Consider the following 24,369-nt stretch of genomic DNA (forward strand, 5'->3'; position numbering starts at 1 on the left):
TTAAATGTTTCAAGCTATTTAAGTCTGATTTTTTTAACTTTGATATTTCTATTTCTATTGAAGTTATACTTCTTTTCAAATGTTTCAAGTTATTTTGAAATTGTTTAACTTTATGTTTTGAAACTTTCAATTTTCTTTATTCAACTTGTTATTTTACTTTTAAACTGCTTTTAGTACTTTTATAATTGTAAGTTTATAGCTATTTCTAAACTATTTTGAACTATTTTTTTTGCGCTGTGATGAAGTTTCCACCATATTAAGATCTTGTAAGGCCTTCAATTTTTTGATACGATGTTTTTGGCACCTTTTTAAGCCACCATATCATTTAATCACTTTACAAATGAATCGATAAACACATTTCGCAGCCCCATTTTCTTTTAAATTTGTTTCCATTTGTAAATTGCAATATATAGTACTTGTGTTCTATTTTAATATGTAATACTTATGATTTATGAACCAGAAACTGCTGCTGCTTCTTGCTTGGTGGATATCAAATGATTCATTTAGCTATTTTTTGCACTTAACAATGAATCTGTGTAATTTTTATATATTTTGTGAAGGGCCTAATTAGTAATTTGTATATTTTTAAGCAATATACATTGTTAACTTAAAGGGATCTGTTTCATTTGTATATTTATTGTTGTAACTTGGGTTGTAATTTTGTATGTAACCTTTAACTTGTAACTTTTGTATGTTATTTTGTATATTGATTGCTTTAATTATGTTTATTTATTTTGAATGAATGATCTTTTAATGTGAAAATTCAGCTTTTTAAATGGGCTTTTTAAAAAGCTCAAATCATACAACCGAACCGAAATCGAATCGAACTGATCATAAAATTTCGGTTAAATCGATTTTTGCAAATTAAATAAGCAATATGGTTTCTGATTCAATGGTTAATCGGCACCGTCGATTTTCAATGTACCACTACCGAACCAAACCGAAACGACCGATGCACACCCCTATACATAAATAGCGAAACCTTTCTTAAGAATAACAGCCAAACAACACCCATTTCATTCTTCATCCAACTAAGATATTAATCAACTTCATGTCCCTTACAAAATAATAATCAATTTTTGTACTACTAAAATACACACCCAAAGAAAGGCCAAATCAACTTTTGTACTACTAAAACTAATTCTACAACGGTCAACTTCGAAAATGATCAAAGAATCTGCAAATGATCATTGCTAGATTAAGCTTGATTAGAATGTAGAAATATGAGAATTAAAAGCATGATTCACATCAAACTCTTTTCTCCTCCTTTAGGCTTAATCTCTAGATTTCCACTTCTCTATTTAAAACTGGGATAGTTAAAAAACAAAATTCAATTTTCTAAATAATCTAACTGCCCAATAAATCCCTGAAGTTGCTGCTATTTTTTTTCTTCATTGCTCTTCTAATCACTTTCATTTATCTCATTTACAAATCTTTCAAAAGCTTCCAGTCAAGTAACAGCAACAGCCGCCACCTTTTTCAAACATGTAATAGGACACAAACGGTGTTTAACCCTCAACTTTCAACTATAATTGTCAATTTCATAAATGAGCTTAAAATCGCTACCAATAACTTCTTCTCCAACCTCAGAGCATTTGAATGATTAACATGCGAAAAAGAAATTACAGATATGAATTAAAGTTTCATCGCCCATTCTCGTCATCTCTTACCGGCGGTGGATCTTTATCTTTCCGGCGGTGGGTGACCACAGCGCAGTTGGTTCGAACACCACGATCCGATCAAGATAACACTCTGAGTTGTCTTCAATTTCTTCTTTTATATTTCAGTTAAGAAGAAGGGGGCATATATGTCATATATTAAGTTTAAATTAGGGGTGGGTATGGACCGGTTAAGCGGTCCATGAGGGTAATTTGTAAACCGGTCCATTGTAATACGGTTTCAAAAATTAAAAACCTAAACCTAAATTTTAAACGGTTAACCGATTTATGGTTCAGTTTTTTTGTTTTTGACCATATAACCATTAGAAAAATTAAAGACAATTTTTTTTTTTAATTCTATTTGATTTTTTTAGCAAGCAAAAAAAAGCCATAGAAATTCAAATTATATTAAAAAAATATAAATCTAAACTATCTTATGAATAGTTAAATCAATGCAAATATTTAAAACTATTATTATTTACTAATAATTTATGAGTAATATTAAAGCTAAGTTTGTATTTTTTGAATTATTTGTGGTGTTTTTCATGTCCACTTTCTACTATATATAGACGTAAATATTCCTATTTCTGTTAACTAAGTATTTTAATAAGGAAACAAATTTCTTTTAAAATATTTTCATATATAAATTTTTCTAAAACATATAAATATTCCTAAATAAAATATTTGTTATATACTTTTATATTTAGATTTTATTGTGTGTATATTATAAAATCCATATTATGTTTATAAATCATAAAATATATTTTATTAATTATTACAAATATAAAAATATATATTATATAAATCGGTTAACCGGTTAACCACGGTTTTTAGAAATCTAAAATCTAAACCTAAACCTTTAACCACGAAAATTAAAAATCAAAATCTAAACCTAAACCGTTGGACCGGTTAACCATATTTTTCGGTTTGATTTTCCGGTTTTGGTTTGGTTAACCGGTTTGACCGGGTTTTTTGCGCACCCCTAGTTAAAACAAATATATTTTTGAGTTATGAGGGAATTATGCAAAGTCTTCTATTTAATTGCGAGGTTTTTGCCAAAAAAGAAAAAGAAAAGCTGAGGTAAAAACATAAGAGAAAAGCATTTTTGGGGGATTTGTGTAGATTACCCATCTTTTAAACTCATTTTACGTTATAGTCTTTGGTTTGGACCATTTCAGATTTGGTGCAATATATAGCGATTTTATATGATGATCACCAACATGAGGGACATGTACTACTCATATAATTTTTTCAGTATCTTTTAACCATTTTCAAAAGCTTTTAGAAACATTAAAGCTTCAAAAACCTCAGCAATTGAACCTTTTTTTTTGAAGTGTTTGCCTATGTTGCACTAAAATGAAAACACCAAAACAGACAAACGTGGCGGAGCAATATGATATTTTACGATAATATGTTATAAATATAAAGTTCTAAAGTTTCAAAAGAGTTTCTGAAAACCCGAAACATAGAACTCTATAAATTTATGTATAAACTAGATGTCATTAAATGAATAACTCGACCAATCATCAGGGCCGGTCTTAGACAAATTGAGGCCCTAGGCTGTAAAATATGTAGAAATTACATATTAACTTTTTTAATGATAATTGATAATATTTTATACTACAAATAATAAAATCACGTAATATAAAATTGATACATTAAAACAAATACATAAAAGTTCAAAATATAATTATAATAATAAAGTTTAAGAGCTTTTTAAAATAAAAAATTTTAAATAAAGTTTTCACTGTGTTGCAATCCAACTCGTTATCAACTACCTAGAATTCATTCAAATATTTTACAAATATTTATCTTTTTTGCTTTTTGAGATGCAAAATTATTAATTAAATTTTTGTATTGCAGTTTAGAAACTAAATTTTTCTCAATAGAATTAATGGCTAATCCGTTTAATCTTTCTTGTGATATAATTGATAGTAAAAATGATTTTATTAATTTTAATTTTAAAAAAAATCAGATAAAATTAATCAATTAAAGTGTCACTGTCATTCTCTATCAAAAATAATAAATCAATCAATTATTTAATATAACAAAAAAATTGAAAAATAATAAAAATAAACAAAAAGAAATTACTTTAATCTATTGAAATTTTTATTAATTTAGGTTACTCAAAAAATTTATAATAAACTAAATTTATAATTAAAAAGGAGAAAAATAATTAACCGGAAATAATAATTTTTATTAATTTTTAAATAATATCATTGCTCAAAAGTCAAAATATCTGGTAAAATGTAAGGTTATTTAAATAATTTTGGTTGATTTGAACTTTATTAATGTGATATATATTTAAGATGATTTGTTGTATCCAATATTTTTGACTCTTTCTTATTAATAATTAAGTACATGAAGTATATAGTTATTACTTCAAAAGTAATCTATATGTGGCAAAATAATTTAGGCCGCCTCCGATACTTAAGTCAATAAGGGTTTTTTTGATAAGTAAATGAGTGTATAAGTATTTGGGTCTGAATGATAATTACCTTCTCAAGCACCGGTATGCCTCTATTTATAGGGTCTATCGTGGCCAGTTATGGTTTTTGATCGTGGGTCTTGGCCCCGATCTTTGGTTAGCATCAGGCCACGTTCTCCCACTATTCAGGATAGTGGGATAGTGGAGGTGACTAAATTAATCTGATCCATCTCTGATAAGAAAAAGAAATTGTTTATCTTTAGAAGAGTTAAAGTGGTACACTTTCAATTATGGGTATAAAAATGTGGAGGGAGTGTACTATAGGGGAGAGAGGTGCGAAATTAACAGTTGTGGATAGTGATAGGGTCCTACTTAATATGACTAATGGGTTTGAAGAAGGAGAGGTGTTCACTTTTATATTTCCCATGTTATTGATGAGACACATGTTATTAAAACCTTAGAAGTTGAGGAAATCCATGTTGGCGAGGGAGGTAAGGGAGGGGGGAACACTGAGGTATTCCAGAATGGTGAGAGAGGTGAAGAAAAGGCAGAGGTTGAGGTTGGTTTAAATACTGGGTTAGATGAGAGTAACAGTGATATTGAGAGCATCAAGACTTTGAATACAAGTTCTGGTAATATAGAAGAGGGTGAATCTAAGGATTATTGCAGTGATGTTAATGAGGAGATTTTAGAAGTTAGGGCAGAAGTTAGGTAGTATAAAGAACAAGAGAGCAAGAAGGAACTTTGGTGAACCTGTCGAAGAAGTTGCAGTAGGAAGTACCGGAAATGATGTTGGTTTTGAAGAAAATGAACTAGAAGGGAATAAATTTGCAGGCAAGATAGTGGGGGATGAATCATTCTATGATAGTGATGAGCATGGCAGTGAGAATAAAGTTATTTCTGATGATGAAGGCTCAGATCCTCCACCAAGGTCAGTCAACACTCATGCCCACTATAATCCAACCACCGCCATTCCTAAATCGAAATTAGGTATGATTTTTTTCTCAGTTGATCAATTTAGGAAGGCAGTTTATAAGTATGGTGGCGCTAAAAGGATAACTTTTAAGTTAAAGCCTAATCAGCGTGATAAGGTTAGAGTGAAATGCAAAGGTGAAGGCTGCCCTTGAGTTCTTTATGTAAGCATAGACAGAAAAAACTCAAAAATTTATAATTAAAACCTATGAGCCTAGGCATACTTGTTTCAAGTATAACAAAACAGTTCATTGTAATGCCAAATACCTAGCTAATTGTTTCAAGTCTAGAGTGTTATCACAACCTTCAATTAAGGTTAATCAACTTCATCAACTTGTGAAGGAAGAATTAAATATATATGTTGGTATGACATCTATTAGAAGGGCTAAGAATGGGATTTTTGAGGGCGCAATGGGGGATCCAATTATGGAGTATTGTATGTTACATGACTATGTTGATGAGATTAACTGTAATACCCCAAAATGTTTAATTATCTAATTGGGCCACGTGTATAGTTTAGATTAGGCAGAGTGGCGAAATCGGAAAGATTTCTGATAAAGTCATGATAAATAAGTTTTAAGTAGGTCTGTTTTGAGAAATAAATTATGAGGAAGTTAAAGTTATATTTCAATTCTAAAGATAGAATTGGAATTAAAAGGAAAAATGTCAAGAAAAAAACTCAAAATAAGGAACAGGGACCAAAGTGGTAATTTAGCTATTTTGTGTCGGAAATAGAAATATTGGATTTTGACGGGAAAGTATTGATATCGAGCTTTGTATTATTTATCGGGTATAAATAATACGTATAAGTCGTAATAAAAGAATTTGTCGATTTAGCTATGGACTAAATCGTATAAAAGAAAAGTTTAAAGGATAAATGATATTAAACAAAAAGAACAAGGATCAAAATGACACTTTAGCCAGAATATATATGAAACAAGAATTGAATCAGAGAGGCACAGAAGCTTCGTGAGAGAGCGAGAGAAATCCGTTCGATACCGTCGTTTCGCCGCGGTTTCGCCGTTCGACGTCTGATTCGAGAGATTTTCGCGGCGATTTCTTCAGAATCGAAAGCTCTCTCTATCCTAAGCTTCAAATTAGGGTAAAAGTCTTGAAATTTGGTGCGGTATTTGAATTTATAGGCTGTTTTCAAGCGGGGTATGGAATTCGACGTTTTTGGCTCGGTTTGAGCGTTTTGGTGAAAACGAAATGTCGGGTTTTGTGGGAAATAGAGTTATTGACGTTTTGGAGAAGTCGGGGTGCGGCGAAACAGCCCGGAAACGACATTTCCAGGGCTGTGCATAGCCAAGGAGCTATGCGCCCGCATAGCCCAGGCTATGCGAGCGCATAGCCAAGCTGTGCACCGCACAGCTTAATCGAGCTACGCGCTCGCACGGCGATTCCGAAGGGACTAAAATGGACTTTTGTCCCGATTAACCAAGGTTTTTGATGTTTTTGAATATTGAACTTTAAAGATAAAATTAAGACCCCGAAAACTTAAAAAGTAAGATTTAGCTCGACGTTTTGCGCGAGTAACGATAATGAAAAACGTTAAGGAAATTATTTAATTCTCGAATACAAGGAATGGTATTCGATAAGTCGTGGATACGACTAAGAATTTCTGATTACGTGAATAATACTAAGAATGAAACCAACACTTAAATTATGAAAGTATTATACATATAAACACATGATTTACGCCTGACTATTAAACGTTAATTAATATGTATCAGACGTACGACCGAGCAGTGAGGACTCTAAAGGTGTACTAGTACGAGCATATTACCACATCGATCTTGTTGTAGAGTGGATAGCGGTCACTGTGAGTTGCACTTTACTTTCACGTATTATATTAAAGTTATTATATATATATATATATATATTGTTTACACGCATCGCATTGTATATATAATTGGTTGAAATGTTATATGTTTTATTAGTTTCTATATACTAGAACTAGTATGCGATCCGAAGAAACTAGCTACCTATTGGGTGTCAATAGGCTGTGTGATCACCAGTACTGAGTCAGTCTAGTGTGTTTGCATCTGAGAAATGATTGGATACATATGATATGATATGAATTCGATACGAGAGTGAACTCGGCTACGGTGTAGTATGGAAGTTCCCGTATCTAGTGGGTTGGACCCACCAGTGAGTTGGACTCATAGATTGAGAATTACGATTGGGTTAAATGATATATGATTATTCGAGAAATGTGTCGCATGCTAGGATATTAGTTTCGTACGGATCAAATACATGTTTATATGTTTTATATTATTGTTTTCTTGAGATGCGATGCTATGTTTCTATATTAATACTGTTAGTAAATGTCAACTCACTCAGTATTTTTCCAAATACTGACCCCTCACCTTTGATGTCTTTCAGGTGCTTAGTTTGTGGACTTAGCTAGAGGCCAATTTTGAAGTCCAGAAGTCAGCTGTGTATGTATAGTTTCTGACTTCTGTGAATGCTGCAGTAGTGGTCCTGTGTCAACAGAATAGTAGCCTAGACAGTAGTTCATTTTGATTGTATATATTAACTGTTGTCATTGTTTTATATGCTTTTTGATAAGCTACGTGTTTTGTATATGATCCACGGCCCCAGATGCCGGTGAGATGTTTTGAGACATTAACTGATGTATATAGTACCGCGAGGCTAGTTCGTACGAGGTACGGTAACTAGAGCCCGCGAGGTTTAAACAGTTAATGTAAATATTTTGTTATATGAGATATATATGTAATTGCTTCCGTTGTTTGATATTACTTATTTATTATTTGCAAAAAATTAATAGTGATTTGAGGCTTGCTACGGGTTCCGGAGCTACCACTCTCGTTCCCTAGCGCCGGTTGCGGCTCAATAATTTGGGTCGTGACATTAACCGTATTAACCTAAGAACTACCTGCTTTGTTAGGGAAAATAGAAATGATGATGGGACTCAGACATTTAGGAGTTTTTATGTTTGCTTTTGTTCACTTAAACAAGGGTTCAAAGAAGGGTGTAGGGGGATTTTAGGTTTTGATGGGTGTTTTTTGAAGGGTCCTTGCCAAGGACAAGTCCTTACTGTTGTTTTTAAAGATAGCAAAAACCTAATGTTCCCTATTGCATGGGCAATTGTGGAACTTGAAAATACACGAAGTTGGGAATGGTTCATTCAACAGTTGAAGAATGATTTGGACCTTGGATTGGGTGAAGACTTGACTGTTGTGACAGATATGCATAAGGTATATTTTCCATTTATTTTTTATTTTCATTATGTATCTTAATAATATTTTTGTATTCATTTTGATATTGATGTCCTTGTTGTTTATTAGGGATTAATTAAACCATTGGATAATGAATTGCCTGAAGCAGAACATCGTTGGTGTGCCAGACATATATGGGCTGCTTGGCAAAAGAAGTAGAAAGAAATTCTAGGAGTGTGCATACTCTACATTTGAAGCTCATTTTATAAATAAGTTGCAAGAATTAAATGTAGGGGATGGAATTGTTGAGGATGCACTGTCTTATTAAAAAGAGCAATGGTGCATAGTCTATTTTAGGACAGAAGTTAAGTGCGATGTAGTGGAGAATAACACGAGTGAGTCCTTTAACGGGTGGATTTTACAAGCAAGACATTATATGGTCATCATTATGTTAGAAGATATTAGGATTAAGGTAATGAATAAAATCAGGGCGCTGAGAAATTTCGCACACACTTGGATTTCAGACATATCTCATGTGGTTCAAATGAAGCTGGATAAAAATAAGGTTAGAGCTTCTAAATGTCATATGCAGTTTAATGGGGGACACATATTTAAAATTATAGATGGACCTTATATTGTTGACTTGTTAAGGAAGACTTGCAGTTGTAGAGCATGGAAGCTCAAAGGGATACCATGTGCACATTCCTGTTGTGCCATGTTTCATAAGAAATTGGATCCTAACAACTATATTTCCTATTGGTTCAGTAAAGAGAAATATATGAAGGCTTACAAGTACCTTATGCAGCTAATTAGAGGTATGAAACTATGGCCAGAATCTAATCATCCAATAATCAGGCCTCCTGAGATAGTTAAGAAGCCAGGGAGACCAAAGAAATAAAGAAGAAAAGATAGAGACGGACCAAGAAAATAGAAATTTAGGAAGTTTACAAGAAGAGAAAAATGACAGTTTCAATCTGTCATAATGAAGGCCACAATAAGAAAGGATGCAATGAAAGAAGAACAAATGAGGTAGGTTTTTTATGTTTGTTATTTTGGTTATATTTTGTTGTGATTTAGACTATTTTTCTTTATGTTTATAATATTTGTGATTTAGACTAGTTTGGTTATGATTTAAAGTAGTTATGTTTGTTATATTTGGATCAATATGATTTACTTTATTGTCGTTTGAATGTGTTTGTTATGGCAGGTGAACCGAGGGGAATGTAGTTCTGCTTCTGCTCCAGCTTCTGGAGGCAGAGGGTCTACACCAGCCCCATCTTCTAGAGGTAGAGAGTCTGGCACTACATCAGCTTCTAGAGGCACAAGGCTTGCACCTCATACAGCTTATGAAATCATAATGTTTACTAGAGGCACAAGACCTGCTTTAGCTTCTAAAAACAGGCCTTCTGAAAGCACAAGGCTTGCACCGGATGTACCTGTACATGTCCTAGCTTTTGAAAGCACAAGGCCTCTACCAGCTCCACCCTTTGGAGACAGAGGAGATGTATATGGTAGAGGTTCGGGAAGAGGTAGAGGAATAGTAAGGAGGGAGGAAGAGGTACATGTATAGGAAGGGGGAGAGTCATAGATTCTGCAATAGAGCATGCTTCAATTGGTTCAAAAAGGTTCGCTGCTCCAACTCAATCATCAAATGCCAAAAAGAATTTCCCTGAATATGGAATTACATACTTGGATAATGGAGTTGGAGTTCAGAATGTAAGTGACTTCTATATTTTTCTAGAGGTATTATATTATGATATTATGATATCTTGTTAAATAACATCTTGTTACATCCTTTGTAACAGATTGGGACACTGTCATCTAGAGTGTTTCAGGTGCCACCTCAAATTAAGAGTTTTGCAATCGTCACCGGGGACTTGGGATTTAAACCTCCTGGTTTGAGATGGAATGGGAAGAACTCTATAAGCTCAAGAAATTTACAAAATAAAGAGATGAGATTCGAATGACTAGTTCCTCTAACAACAACATTTGAACACTCGTTAGCTGTTTTGAATGACTCTGTAGTTGGATGTAATTGCATTGCCTCTGAGTTTTGAATTTTTGTGTGGAAGTTTTATATGTTTGCTTGTTAACTACCTGACTTGACTTTTTGGTTATTAACTGGCTGACTTGACTTTTTAGTTATTAGTTGCCTATCTTGGCTTTTTGGATGTTAGTTGCCTATCTTGGTGTCACGACCCAAATTATTGAGCCACGACCAGCGCTAGGGAATGGGAGTGGTAGCTCCAAATCCCGTAGCAAGCCTAGAACCACTGTAAATTTTTCGCAAATAAAATATATTATATATAAAACCTTTTTAGATAATATAATTATAGAAATTAAAATATCATATTTCTTTCCTGAAAACGTTTACAAAACGATTTATAAAAACCAGGGTTTTACCAAGCGATATCTTATCCAGCATCGCTCTGTTTCCATTCATAATCACAACCAATTCCACTTGTGGCAATTGGTATCGAAATCAAACGGATAAAACACCTTTTATAAACAAATATCATCTATTAACGCATCAGAGTTACAATTAAAATTTCGTTTGAAATCACAATATTACTCTTATACTGACACCTACTGACTACTGCAGCTCTATAAGAACTCGTACTTTGTGCAAGCCAAGCGACTTCTGACACAAAGGAGATGGTCTGTCTGATCCGACGCCGATTACCTGAAAACATCAACAGTGAGGGGGTCAGTATTTTGGAAAATACTGAGTGAGTTTGCAAACTTACTAACGGTATTATAAAAACATAACATCGCATGCTCAAAACGTGTATAAAATCAATACATGATATAAGAAAATAATATTATGTTCTAAGCGTTGGATCCGATCGAAACCCTAATCTTAAGCTCTAACTCATCTTACTATATCATATTCATATCGAATCATTTCAATCCAAATGGTCCAGTCGCGAGATAATTCAACCGAGTTCAACCACGACCAATCACTTAATCCCAAGTCGTGGGTCCCGAGATAGTTCAACCGAGTTCAACCCACTAGATACGGGTTCCGGGATAGTTCCACCGAGTTCAACCTCGTATCTCTCATTCATATTCCATCTTTCATGTTCATATCATGCGCATTCATATCATCAGTAACAATCTAGACACGCTAGACTGACTCAAATATTGGTGATCACACAACCTATTGACACCCAATAGGTAATTAGTTTCTTCAGATCACACACTAGATTCATATATTCAAAACAATCGACAAAACGGCATATCATACAATCAAATCGTATAAATGCGATGTATCTGATAATAATAATATTCATAATGTATGAAATTAACTTTTATAATATGCGAAAGTAAAATGCAACTCACTGAAAACCGTTATTCCAGAAACCACAATATCATCATCTGATCACGTAGGTTCCATGTGTCGTTCGATCTCGTAGCTATTCCGGCTCGTCGGCCTGGTAGCTTATTGGTACATCAGTTACTTATCCGAATTACCTGTACGTTTAATTCGTAAACGTAGACTTAGTGTTAAAACCCTAAGTTATGAACTTAGGATAACATGATCTTATTCCAAATACGAATCTTAACTTCGATAACCTCTTAATCGTATTCTTGTACTTAGTCGAGATACTTGTTATATTCCTTTTATCAATTTCCACTATAGGTTTTATACATATCAAAACCCTAGTCGTACACGTCATCTTCTATATCCCAGATTTCATGTTTTCGGAATACGTGATTCATTTTCAATGTCCGACATACTTGAAGTCGGAAGACTGGGTCGTAACGGGGATAAAATGCCCAATAGGTATGCTCGTTGGCTGTGCGACCGCTGTTCGTTCGCACAATTGATGTGCGATCGCACACCATGCTGTGCGTTCGCACAGCCTCAGAAATCATATTCCGAGCTGCTTCTGACGCGAACCGATGCTCCATAACCATCTAAACACTATTTCTAGCCACACTCATTTCATAGTTTCTTCAAAAGCATAAAAAACAATGATTTAAGTGAATTCGATACAACCGTAATGTTACTCAACACAAAACAGTCAAAAATCATCAAAACCCTAATCCAAAACATCAAATTTACCTTGTTTTGATGCTTGAATATGGTAGAGGAATGAATTCTGAACAAATCGATATAAAGAACACGCAATTTGGATGAGAAACGGCGAAACCGCATTGAAACGAAGTTGATCGCCATTTTCATCGTTTCCACTCTATTTCTTTAGAAATTTCTTATTCCCGATCTCTTGAATTCAATATGAATTCATATATATATATATATATATATATATATATATATATATATGATGGCTAAATGTCGTTTTAGTCCCTCACCTTCTTAATCAATACAAATCTTTCATTTAACTTTCTTTTTAATCAAACGGTCAATTACCCGTTTTAACTCAATTACATATGTATTATTTATACCCAAATAAATAACACTAATCCATAATTATTATTTTAATTCTCTTTATAATTTCTTCGTTACCGCCACTTCGTTGGCCCAAAACTCGACACGTGGTCCAATTGAGTAATTTAGACTTACGGGGTATTTACACTTGGCTTAATAGATGTTAGTAGTCTTCTTTGGCATTTTATTTATGTTTGACTGTAATTGCCTTGACATTTTGTATATTTTGGTTGTAATTACATGACTTCAATAACAGATGTAATTGCCTTTGGCTTTGGTACGAAATGAAGGCTTTTACTAAAGTATTGTTTCCTGTGTTTTTAGTCAATGTTTTTTTTTCTTTTTAACCGTTTCATTAACAAATTGAGACATGATTAACAAGCAAACAAATCAAGAAATCAATAACAAATTGAGGGAAATGAAATTGTGATAACTCTTGTAAAATTTTGATTACAACAAGCTCTACGAATGAGCCAGTTTTAATTATATTAAAATTTCTAAAATGAAGGCAACAAAAACCATAACAAATACAACAATAATTTTATTTTTGCTTCTCTTTTGCTTTGTCTACTTTAAGTGCACATCCTCTTAGCTTTTTCAGAAATCCCAAAATCACAAACCTTGATTGATTAGAAATAGGCTTATCCCCTTAAAAAACCCTCACCTTTTATCCCCAATTCGTTTGCACCCTCACGTTGCAAAACCACCAAATATACCCAAATTACGACCTTTCACTTTCAATTGCACCCTCAAGCATTAAATTGATCTCATTTCACTTGAAAAAATAGGTTTATTTTTGTTTTAAATAAAATATTAAGTCCTATTTTAAAATATATGCTAAAATTTAAAGTATTGATTTGAACATTTTTCAAGTGAAAAGAGATCAATTTAATGTTTGAGGGTACAATTGAAAGTGAAAGGTCGTAATTTGGGTATATTTGGTGGTTTTACAACGTGAGGGTGCAAACGAATTGGGGGTAAAAGGTGGGGGGATTTTAAGGGGATAAGCCTTAGAAATATTATTACCAAACTACGCAAAGTAGTTGCAAGCTTCCATTGTATATTTACAACAAAATTAACAATTAACAAATCAATTTTAACCCCAATATTTTTGACCTAAAAATTTGATTGAACTTACCCCGTAACGCGAACAGCCAAGAAATCGATGTCCCAGATTTGCATTCGTTCATGCGGTTTTCACGATAGCAATTTGGCCATAATTACACATAGGTAGCGAGACATTTCCTTCCATCTTCACGATACTAAGTTTGAAGTTTTGAGCTCGAAAAAATAAGTAACAAAAACAAGAAACATATTACGGATTTTAAGAGAAAACTGAAAAGAGATTGAAGAAAAAGTTAGGGATTGAAGTTTCAATTTCAAAGATTAACAAAATTAGGATTTAAGATGAGAAAAGGAATTTAAGAAAAGAAAGGGTTGGAGGTACAATACGTGTATTACATTTTATCTACATAAGCTTTCATTTAATCCATGACGCGCCAGTTTGTGTCTGAATTCAGTCGTTGAATCCACGTGGACACGAAAGGTTTAATGTTATCTGTTTTCTCCAATCTAGGGTTCACGTGGGTTTATTTTACAAGTTCAAAGATTAAATAGGAGATATGTTGAGTTAATGGGGTTAGATAGGTAAAATGGTATAAGTTCAAGGACCAAGCGATGTATTAAGCAAAAATAAAATTAAGTCAAATACTTACATTAGATTGAAATAAAAGAAACATTGAAGGACAATTTTGATATTTGGTATCGAACAAGTAAAGGAAAAAGACAAACCCCAAAAAAATACCAAACTTTTACAATTTTTATTAGTTATGACCAAACATTTCAAAATTGGCAAATATAACCCGTTTTTTCTTTTATGCCATTTTTGAACCGATTTGCTATTTTATTGTGACAAATGACGCAAATATTTTATATTTTACTGTGATTAAATCTTTTTTAGTCTTATATACACGGTTTTTATGTTGGTAAAAGAATTAATTTGATTCAAATTTGGCTATAAAAGAAACAATTTTTAAAAATGGGCTATATTTATCAATTTTAAAAAATTTGGTTATAACCGACCAAAATTTTAAAAATTTGGTATTTTTGAAAATTTGGCAAAGAAAAAACTAACGAAGTTTTTTTTAAAAAAAGAAAAATAATTGACACCCAAAATGCATGTCTGGCCAAAAATAATAGAGCTTCGCAAATTTTGCAAGCTCATTGCAATATTTTTGTTGAATAGTAATAAGACAATAATACTTGTTTCTTCTTATCGAAATAATAAAATTGAATATTTATAATTATAATGAATGAATAAAATTCTATTTCCCAATTTTTGAGCTCGATAAATTCTGATTTGTCACCTTCTTCATTTGTTTTGGTAACAGTCAAATTTCATTTTTCTCGCGAAGTTTCGAATGAAGGGTTTTGAAACCATCGCAATTCGCCCGTGTCTGGTTGCTTGCTCGTTCAGATAATAACCGAGGTAAATAAAAAAAATATTTGATTTTTCAATTATTATTGAGTTCAATTGATGATTTGATTGTTTGTTTTTTCGGTGGTGCTTCTCGTATTAGAGTAATTTGAAATTGAATCTTGAAATTAAATGATAATTCAGTTATGCTAGCTTGTTCTATGCAAATGCATTTGTTTTTTGTTCTTGTTGATTTCTTTGATTTGGGTTTGTTTTTCCAGGGTAATGCTTTGATTAGTGATATCTTGTCCATCATGTTTTGATTCTGAAGAATTGAACAATAAAATATTAGCTCAATAAATAGCGAGGGATTGTAACACGCAGTTTCGGAATTATGTACTGGGGTGCGCCTACAGCTACCACAACTCGAGGTGGGTCGCCTACTGATAATGGCGATTCTGTTGTAACTCTGGATCAAGTTCCGCGATGGAGTGATGCAGAAAGTAGACTGTCGTTTGGATATGACAATGACGACCCTTCATCTTTAAATGCATATTTTCCTGACCCTTTGACATCTGCTGTTGAGGGCGAAAGTAGTGGCAATGGGATGGTATCAAGGTTCCCTGTGGATCATGAAATCAACTCTAAGATATATTTATGGAGGGGAAACCCATGGAATCTCGAGGTGGATGCTGTCGTGAATTCTACTAATGAGGTGACAGTCAAATATTTTACTATTACTTGATTCTTTTGAAATGCTCTATTGTGCTGTTGATAATTGTTGAGTGTACAAGTTTACATCCGTGTCAAACATATACATATCATCTAAATGTGAAAGTACAATGTTTCCAGCAAATTCTTTCAAGTAATTTTCATTTTGTTAACTTTATTCGTTCTAGTTTCTACTGCTCATTACTTTGGTGAGTCAATCACCAATATATTTATTGGTAAGAATATCCTAAGCTCATGTCGGAGCCCTTGAAGCTCAAACCTTTTTCCAAAAAAAGAGTTAAAAAATGTGTAGAATTTGGTTGCATTCAACTGGAAACACCGACATAATAATAGCCACTGACTTTTTCAAATAAGGATTAATATTATCTCTAATAAGCTTTTCAATTGCTGGTTTACAGAACCTCGATGAAGCACACAGTAGTCCCGGTCTTCATGCAGCAGCTGGACCTGGCCTTGCAGAAGAATGTTCTACACTGGTATGCTATTGAGTATGTGTGGAGTTACTTGAATTGTTTTACTGATTTGATATGAAATGCAAGGATAAGGCTGATCTTGAGGATTGATTATTGCATAAAAAAGCTGATGAGTAATGTCACTTTGTGTTGAGCCTGCTCAATTTGTTTGTAGTTGGCAAAGTAGGCTGTTTAGTTACTAGATAGCTTTGGAGATGAGAAGTCAAGAGTATGATGATTCAGTGTACAAATTTCTGACAGGGTGGATGTCGAACAGGGATGGCTAAAGCTACGAACGCATATGACCTTCCTGCTAGGTGTGTATATATTTGCACATTTATGTATGCTGTTAATGAAATATTCCCTCCATTTTTATTTATATGTCATTTTAGAGTGAGATACACTAATTTAGAGAACAATTAATATATAATAAAATTCTTAAATTACCCTTATTATTTATTGTTCGTTCAATTCCTTAATTTGGGAATGAGAAGGAAAGAATAATTAGAAGTATGGGAAGACTAAGTAAATATTGAAGGTCTTCACCAGTTAATTCTATCATAAATGAATTGTTAGGTTTCAGTGAGAGTATGTTTTTGTACTAGGCAGTCCAAGCTTCATAATTAATGTTTACCGTCATAATACCTTAAATCTTTTATAAAATTGCTCTTTCAACCTATGCTTTTAGGTGACTTTTTTCTTCGTTGTGTTTGCTTCAAAGTCTTCACTAGGATACATTATTCCACCCAGTTGAGGCTAACTTTTATCCGCTGTTATATCAGGAGAGTCATTCATACGGTTGGTCCAAAATATGCAGTGAAGTATCATACTGCTGCAGAGAATGCTTTGAGTCACTGCTATCGATCTTGTCTTGAGCTTCTCATTGAAAATGGGCTTCAAAGGTTGTTTAGTGGCGCATGCTACTTCATTTTTGTTATATTTTGTTTATTTGTTGTGGCTTCTATGATTTTCGAACATGAAACTAATTTCTTGTCATCTAAAACTCGTAGTATTGCCATGGGCTGTATATATACAGAAGCTAAAAACTATCCACGTGAGCCGGCGGCACATGTGGCTATAAGTAAGATTTCTTTCTTCTATTCCTTCACGTCTATCTGTTCTTTTTTCAATCTCCCTAATATGATCTGTTTATTGATATATGCCAAAAGAAACTTTTCTTGCTCCTGATGAATTTTTATTGCATTTTCATTCTATATTACCAGAGAAAACTCATGTTTTATGGATGGAATTAACTACTGCACTGCTCATAATTTGGCCATGCATCTGTCCACATCATCTTTAAATGTTAATATTCATCAAAATGGTCTACATTGAAGCTGCGTTTTATTTCACCATCTTGTGCTGTCAGGTTGATTTATTTCCTTTTGTCCAGGGACTGTAAGGCGTTTTCTTGAAAAGCAGAAAGATAAAATAAAAGCTGTTGTTTTTTGTACAAGCACGACAACTGATACTGAAATATATAAAAGGTACTTTTGTAAAGGTGTTCTTTCTTTGTTGGCTTGGATATGCAATTATGTGTAAAGTGATATGATTCCTAAAATGACATTTGGCATTTTTTTTGTATTTTTCTATCTTAAATGCTGTTGTTGGGACCTTGCATATTTTAGTCATTATTTTGTTTAATATGTAGACTGCTACCACTTTACTTTCCTCGAGACAAGCATGAAGAGGAGGTAGCTATAACAAAACTTCCTGCTGATGTGGGGGATGAGAATGGTGAGACAATAATCGATGAACGTAAGATCAGAATAAAGCCTTTACCCAAGAAAACTATTCCAAAACCTCCCCAAGCTGAAGTAGACCTTCCTGTCAGTGACATTGGTTTGGCACGAAGGTTAGTCGACATAGTTACATTGCAGAGTTAGATATTGTGTGTAATTTATTTTATATGTCATGTCTCCTTCAGTTTAATTTGTACTCATTTCTAGATTTTATGTAATATCTGTTATATAGGAGATATTAGGTACTTATATGTGTATATGTATATGTTGAATATGCAATAGTAGGGCCAGTTTGTAATCTGTAAAGAATTCCAGTTTATAAGCCCCTAGCACAAGTCAGGTGCCTCTTGTCTTCTGTCTTTTTTTCCCTGATGAAGGACCTTGTTTGTTCTAAAGTTTTGACAGCATGTGGAGAGATATTTTTATAACATTATAATCTTAGTGGGTTTTTAAATGAATTATGAGAAACAATATAACAAGTGAACATTCCTGGAATGATGTTCGAGCTGTATTTTAAGCTTAGTGCTGTGTGATTAGCCTTTAGCATGTTTAAGCCTAATAAGAGCTACTCTTTTTTTTACTTTTTTATTTGTTTTAATAAGAGCTTCTCTTCCTTTTACCTTTTTTACCCTGAAATAGGTTCGGCAACCTGTGGATATGTGGAAATGAGCAAGTGATTATTAGGGTACATGTTGCACTTTTGAGAGGAAAGAGAAAAGTGATAGGTTCAGTATCTCAATTTTAGGGGATACAAATCTAGGAATTTGGAGTGGAGAGTTTTTCTTTGGCTTCAAAGGATTAATGGCTAAATAAGTTGAAAATTTGGTCAGTCAATTTCTGGATGTAGATGCTGTAGTAACGTGTTTGATTTTTTGTATTGTTTGCACATGGGCTGGCCCTTCTTTCATGTCTTTCAAATGCTATTTTCTTTCTTTCATCAGAGAGAGTCAGGTAGCTGTAGTGAGACCAATTTGGTTTCATAAGCACGAACTGTCTCCAACTGCTACGCAATTGCAGTTATTTTGTGATGCTGGCTTGTGCTCACTTTCCATTCCTTCAATGTCATTTTTCATCATCAGTTTTCCCTTTTCCTTTGTTCCCTAAAAGCATGGGTCAGGTGGAATAAACATTACTGACGGATTAATATAAAGTTAGTTGGTGATCTAAAATGAGCTAGTGTTATCCTTACAGAAACTCAGCATACTTGGATGCGTATCTGGATCCAGCTTTCATGTCTCTTATTAAAGATCCAGATCAAAGGCGCAAGGAGCAATGGGAAAAAACTGCTCAAGCCCAGAGTGGATGGAATTGTGCTAAAATACTTGGATTTGGTGATCTTGGTGCTCCTCCACTTTCTGTAGCCGAGGAGTATTCTCTCCACTCAAGATACCTAGCAAAAGCAAATTCTCTTAATCTTTCAGAAATTGCAGAAATGAAAATTGTGTAAGTTTAATCTGATCTTATCTGTGCTCGCTTCACTTTTGAATTTCTGTTATTCAGGTGTATAAAGTAACATTAAGGATTTCTTCTGTTTGATGCATATCTTTAACTTATGCACATCTGTTGAACTCTCCACTCTGATTCAGAAAAAAAGAAGATTGTGACCTGATCGATACAATTTTTTTTGACTTCATATTCATACAAAATTTTGAACTTCGTGTGTTCTTTTGCGGCTGTCTGCTTAAGTTGCAAATGGTTGTGTTAAATCTTTTCTTGCTTACAGTTACCGTGGTGGGGTAGATAGTGAGGGTCGGCCTGTGATGGTTGTTGTGGGAGCACATTTTTTGCTACGATGCCTTGATCTGGATAGATTTGTGCTTTATGTGGTGAAGGTAATTAGGTTACCGCTTTCTTCATGCCTACAATTAGTTTAACGATTCTGATGCAGTATTGAATAATTACAGTTTTTATGGGGTCTGTCACCAATTTTTTTTTTTTTTTGTATTATCTCATGTTTTTTACCATTAGCTATTGGGTGACAAATACTAATATTGTACATTAATAACTAAATTTCAGGAATTAGAGCCCCTGATTCAGAAGCCTTTCACTATTGTGTATTTCCACTCTGCAGCATCACTACAGCTGTAAGTTCCATTGCATGGTCAACCTGGAAAAATACATACCTAAAATTTATTCATATGTTATCTTTGTGATTTATGTACAACGGATACACAGTGGTAGACTTTTATTGTTCAAAGATAGGATACAATGAGGAAAGGTGGATTGATGTTAAGCTGACAATAATGAAAATCTATGGAAATATATAAGCAGAACTTTCACCCCTTTGGATAATTATATAAGTCCCCTTATATCTATTTTGTGCAACTGCTATGCTGATTAGAGTTTGTTATTGCATGAGGCTGATATTTATATTTTAAAATTCTAATCCTGTGGAAGTAGTAATATTTCATTAGTAAATTACTTGCTGCATACTGAATCGTAGTAGTGATTTTGCACGAGTGCATCTAAGCAGGTATATTGTTCTTCCTGGTATGTGAATTTCTTTTTCTGTAACTTACCAGCTTCCACTTTGTGTTTTCTTTTTATGCCATCAACAGACAACCAGACATGGGATGGATGAAAAGATTACAGCAGATACTCGGACGGAAACACCAGAGAAATCTGCATGTATGGTGCATCTCTTTATTATTCAAGAACTCGTCTATGTTATTATTTTGAAACCTTTTCTTTCTTCCTGCAGGCAATTTATGTTCTTCATCCTACATTTCAACTGAAGGCTGCAATTCTTGCTCTTCAATTATTTGTTGATAGTGTGGTACATACATCTGATTTTTTGGCTTCATTTCATTAACTGCATTATTCTAGTACTTCATAATTGCTAAATATCTTAAAATTTCATTTTGCCTAGACGTGGAAAAAAGTAGTATATGTTGATCGGCTTCTCCAGCTATTTAGACATGTTCCTCGCGAGCAGCTGACCATCCCAGACTTTGTTTTCCAGTTGAGTTTTCGGCCTTTTGACAATTCTCATGCTCATATTTAGAGGTGTGCAAAAACCAAACCGACAAATTGGGCTTGGTTGAAATTTAAAAAAAAACTTGAGTTTTCGTTGGGTTTTGGAAGTAAATAAATTTCAGTTCACTTTTAATACTAGTCATCAAACCATAAAATGAACCGAGCCAACAACTCAATTCTGTTTGAAATATTTAAAATTCTTATTAATCGGTTTGGTTTGGTTAAAAAGATCAAAATTCTATCGGGTTCGAATAGAATCGAATGCATACCCTATATATTACAATCTATGTGAATCTGTCCAGTGCTCGGCTTTGGTCCGAGTTTTGCTTTCTCACGCAAATATAGAAAATTAAAATATTTGACATATGCAATTAATGAAGGCATGATCTGGAAGTAAACGGTGGGAAGGGACTGATTGTGGATCCTAGAACCAAATATGTATATCACCGACCGTAGGCGTCAGATGCAGTTCGTTCGGACTGTGTGGATCTTCAGTTTTGGCATTCCTGCCTGGATAAAGGAGGTAGCTTTGCTTATATTTTGTACAAATTGTATCTGTTCTTTTTTTCTTTGATTTTTTGAAATGTTGTAACTGGTGGTGTACGAGTAGTATTTTATTTGATTTCTTGTAGAATGACACATTGGTTACTAAAGATGGAAATAAGGTTGTTGGTTCCTGTAAGCTTTCTGACAATGCAATCTCTCTCCCTTAACACCTGAGATGGTTCCATGCTTGTAGCTTGTAATGTGAATTTGTTATTTCAAATTTTGCCATTTGAGAGTTATTATTTTAATTATTTCCTCCATCTTTCTTCAATGAAAAGGTAGAATTACATATGAACAAACAAAATATATCTGCAGTTGATCTACTATTTTTTTTCTTAAAATTTTCTTATTATTTACTTGAAAAAATATCATGTTCCATTAGGTTCAACAATTATGATATCCCCTAACATGCTAAAATTGGGATGATGTTGAAAATAATTTTTATTCAAACATAATTGGTCGCGCTTCTTTTGTCATCTAAAGATAGAAGTTCCATCAGTCCGTCATTCAAATTTTGCATCATACGACAGCAGCGAAAAACTATGAAAACTTGTCGAAGCTTGGTTTGAATTATAGAACTGAACATCTGTCCTCCGGAGAGTGGATTTTTGGCTTTAGTAGAAATATTGGCAGATGCTCGGCTGTTCAACCAGACTCTTTAGGTGCTTTTGATGGCTTAGAAGCAGTTTGGACCAAGGGTTACCGCCTCGTTATCTTAAAAATGGACAGCAAACTTGCTGTCGATAGCTTGAAAAGCGATTCCGTTCCAGTTAATGCTAATGAAAATCTTCGTAGTGCTATCAAGGAGTTGATGCGTAGGGACTAATCCGTTTCCATTTGTCATATTCATAGAGAAGCCAACCGGTGCGCGGATCATATGGCTAACCTTGGCTACTCTCATGACTTAGGTCTGATGATGTACAACGATGTCTCAGAAAACATATATATGTTCCTAGTTGATGATAATGCTGGGGTTTCTTTCCTTCGTACGGTCAGAGGGTTTTAGTGACTTGTTTGTTTCCGGCCTTGGCCGTCTTCTTTAATAAAAAAAAAGATAAAAAAGTATCACATTTATAATAATTAGAAAATGTTAGTTAATGTTAGTTAAAGTGATAACATTTTTATTATTTATTATTTTTATATAAAAATGATTAAACGTACAATATATTACAATATTGTTTAGATTTGATTTCTAAATGACCTAATATCTCAAAAAACTCCGACCGTATGAACTGTTGATTTTTATTGGCTCTTATAAATGAGTGTTTTTTAAGTATTTTTTAGATGTATTTTTGATATTTTTTCTTGGAATTTTCGATGCCTTTTAGTGTTTTTCAATGAAGTTTATGTTTGAGTACTTGTCTTTTTGTGTTTTTTTTTGCCGGTGCTTTTTTTTTTATGTATTTAAGGTGTTTTTAGTGTTTTTCCGGCTAATAATCACTTATGGCACTCAAACTTAGGCACTCCAACCACCAATCCCTCTGAACTAATTTTTACTCCGCTAAACCCCCTAAACTTTACTTAATGATCGACTAAAGCTTCTTTGCTATAACCAAAATATCCCAAAAATCTATAAGAAATAACAAACAAATCAAACCAAACCTAAAAGATAACCAACTCACCTAAACCAAACATAACCCACCTAAATCAAAAATAACCCAACCAAATCAAATATAGTCTAACCAAATCTAAATTCATTCAAAAATTCAATAAATAATTATTTTTTATTTTTAAAAATTAAATAAATAATTATTTTTTAATATTAAAAATCTAAATAAAAATTTAATTTTTTTAAAACAAATCTGGTGAACGGACCCACCACGGGATTAATTAAAAAAAATTCAAAAATTATTTAATTTATTAAAATTAAAAACAAGTGTTTATTTAATATTTTAAAATTGAAATATATATATTTATTATTTGGATAAATTTTCTTTCGGCGATGGGCGGTGGTGGCCAGAAAAAACCGGCAGCGACAGGTAGCAGTTTCCGGTTGAGTGATCTGATTTAATTGGGTGGATTAATGATTTAGGTATGCTTTGTTTGGATGGATGAGTATGGTTGACTTAATTGGGTGGGTGACTTTAAATTTGGTTAAATTGGGCTGGTTTTTTTATTGACTTTGGAGGTATTTTGGGCATTTTTGAGAAAATAAAGGGCTTGGGGCGGTTTTGTGGGGCGGGTTTGGGGTCAAAGTGCTTTAGTCAACTATTAAGTAAAGTTTAAATCCAAAAATTAGTTCAGGGGATTTGGTGGTTGGAGTGCCTAAGTTGGAGTTAGGGGTGAGCACGGTTCGGGGGAATCCGACCAATCTCCGGAACCAAACCAAAAACCAGGGACATCATTTTTGTTAAAATTATATAATTTTAGCTAATAATAGAAAAATTATGAATATATAAATTATTGATATCAATTTTTTAATTTGTTTTTAATAATTATTAAATCTTTGACAAATTCATATAACTTTCATTAAAATAAATAAATAATTATAATGTAAGTTCATAATTTATATATATATATATATATATATATATATATATATATATATATATATATAAAAACTAATATTTTTGATATATATTATTTAATTTTATAAAATAATTTTAAAGTTTAGTAATTCGAAGGTAATACGAATATAATTATCAAATTAACAATTGAATAATATATATATATATATATATATATATATATATATAATTAATTTCAGTTGTTCGGTTATAAGTTCGATATTTCGGTTCGATATAGTTCGGTAGGTTCTCGGTACAGTTATTTATCCAAGATCCAGAATCTAATCAATAAAATTTTCAGTACCGTTCGGTTCAAGTAAAGTCAATGGTCAACGAATACTTTCAGGTACTGTATATTCTCG

The 24,369-nt window shown here is 33.1% G+C and overlaps 1 protein-coding gene across 1 annotated transcript; it reads left to right on the forward strand.

The window, feature by feature from the left end:
* Positions 1–14,882: 14,882 nt before the first annotated feature.
* LOC126685934 (uncharacterized) lies at positions 14,883–21,636 on the forward strand. The gene is made up of 15 exons (XM_050379942.2): positions 14,883–15,124; positions 15,334–15,767; positions 16,183–16,260; positions 16,498–16,553; positions 17,019–17,138; positions 17,247–17,317; positions 17,630–17,723; positions 17,888–18,091; positions 19,170–19,421; positions 19,702–19,810; positions 19,995–20,062; positions 20,537–20,606; positions 20,680–20,754; positions 20,848–20,939; positions 21,335–21,636. The coding sequence occupies exons 2-15, from the start codon at positions 15,447–15,449 to the stop codon at positions 21,408–21,410; spliced, it is 1,686 nt and encodes a 561-aa protein (XP_050235899.1). The 5' UTR covers positions 14,883–15,124; positions 15,334–15,446; the 3' UTR covers positions 21,411–21,636.
* Positions 21,637–24,369: the final 2,733 nt, after the last annotated feature.

The sequence above is a fragment of the Mercurialis annua genome, linkage group LG6, assembly GCF_937616625.2.
Source record: "Mercurialis annua linkage group LG6, ddMerAnnu1.2, whole genome shotgun sequence".
NCBI lineage: Eukaryota > Viridiplantae > Streptophyta > Magnoliopsida > Malpighiales > Euphorbiaceae > Mercurialis > Mercurialis annua.

Excerpts from the sequence above, each read along its gene's own strand:
- LOC126685934 (XM_050379942.2), top strand. The coding sequence starts at position 15,447 with ATGTACTGGGGTGCGCCTACAGCTACCACAACTCGAGGTGGGTCGCCT. Across the intron at positions 18,092-19,169 it reads GACATTGGTTTGGCACGAAG|AAACTCAGCATACTTGGATG; the intron begins GTTAGTCGACAT and ends TTATCCTTACAG. Across the intron at positions 20,607-20,679 it reads AACACCAGAGAAATCTGCAT|GCAATTTATGTTCTTCATCC; the intron begins GTATGGTGCATC and ends TTCTTCCTGCAG.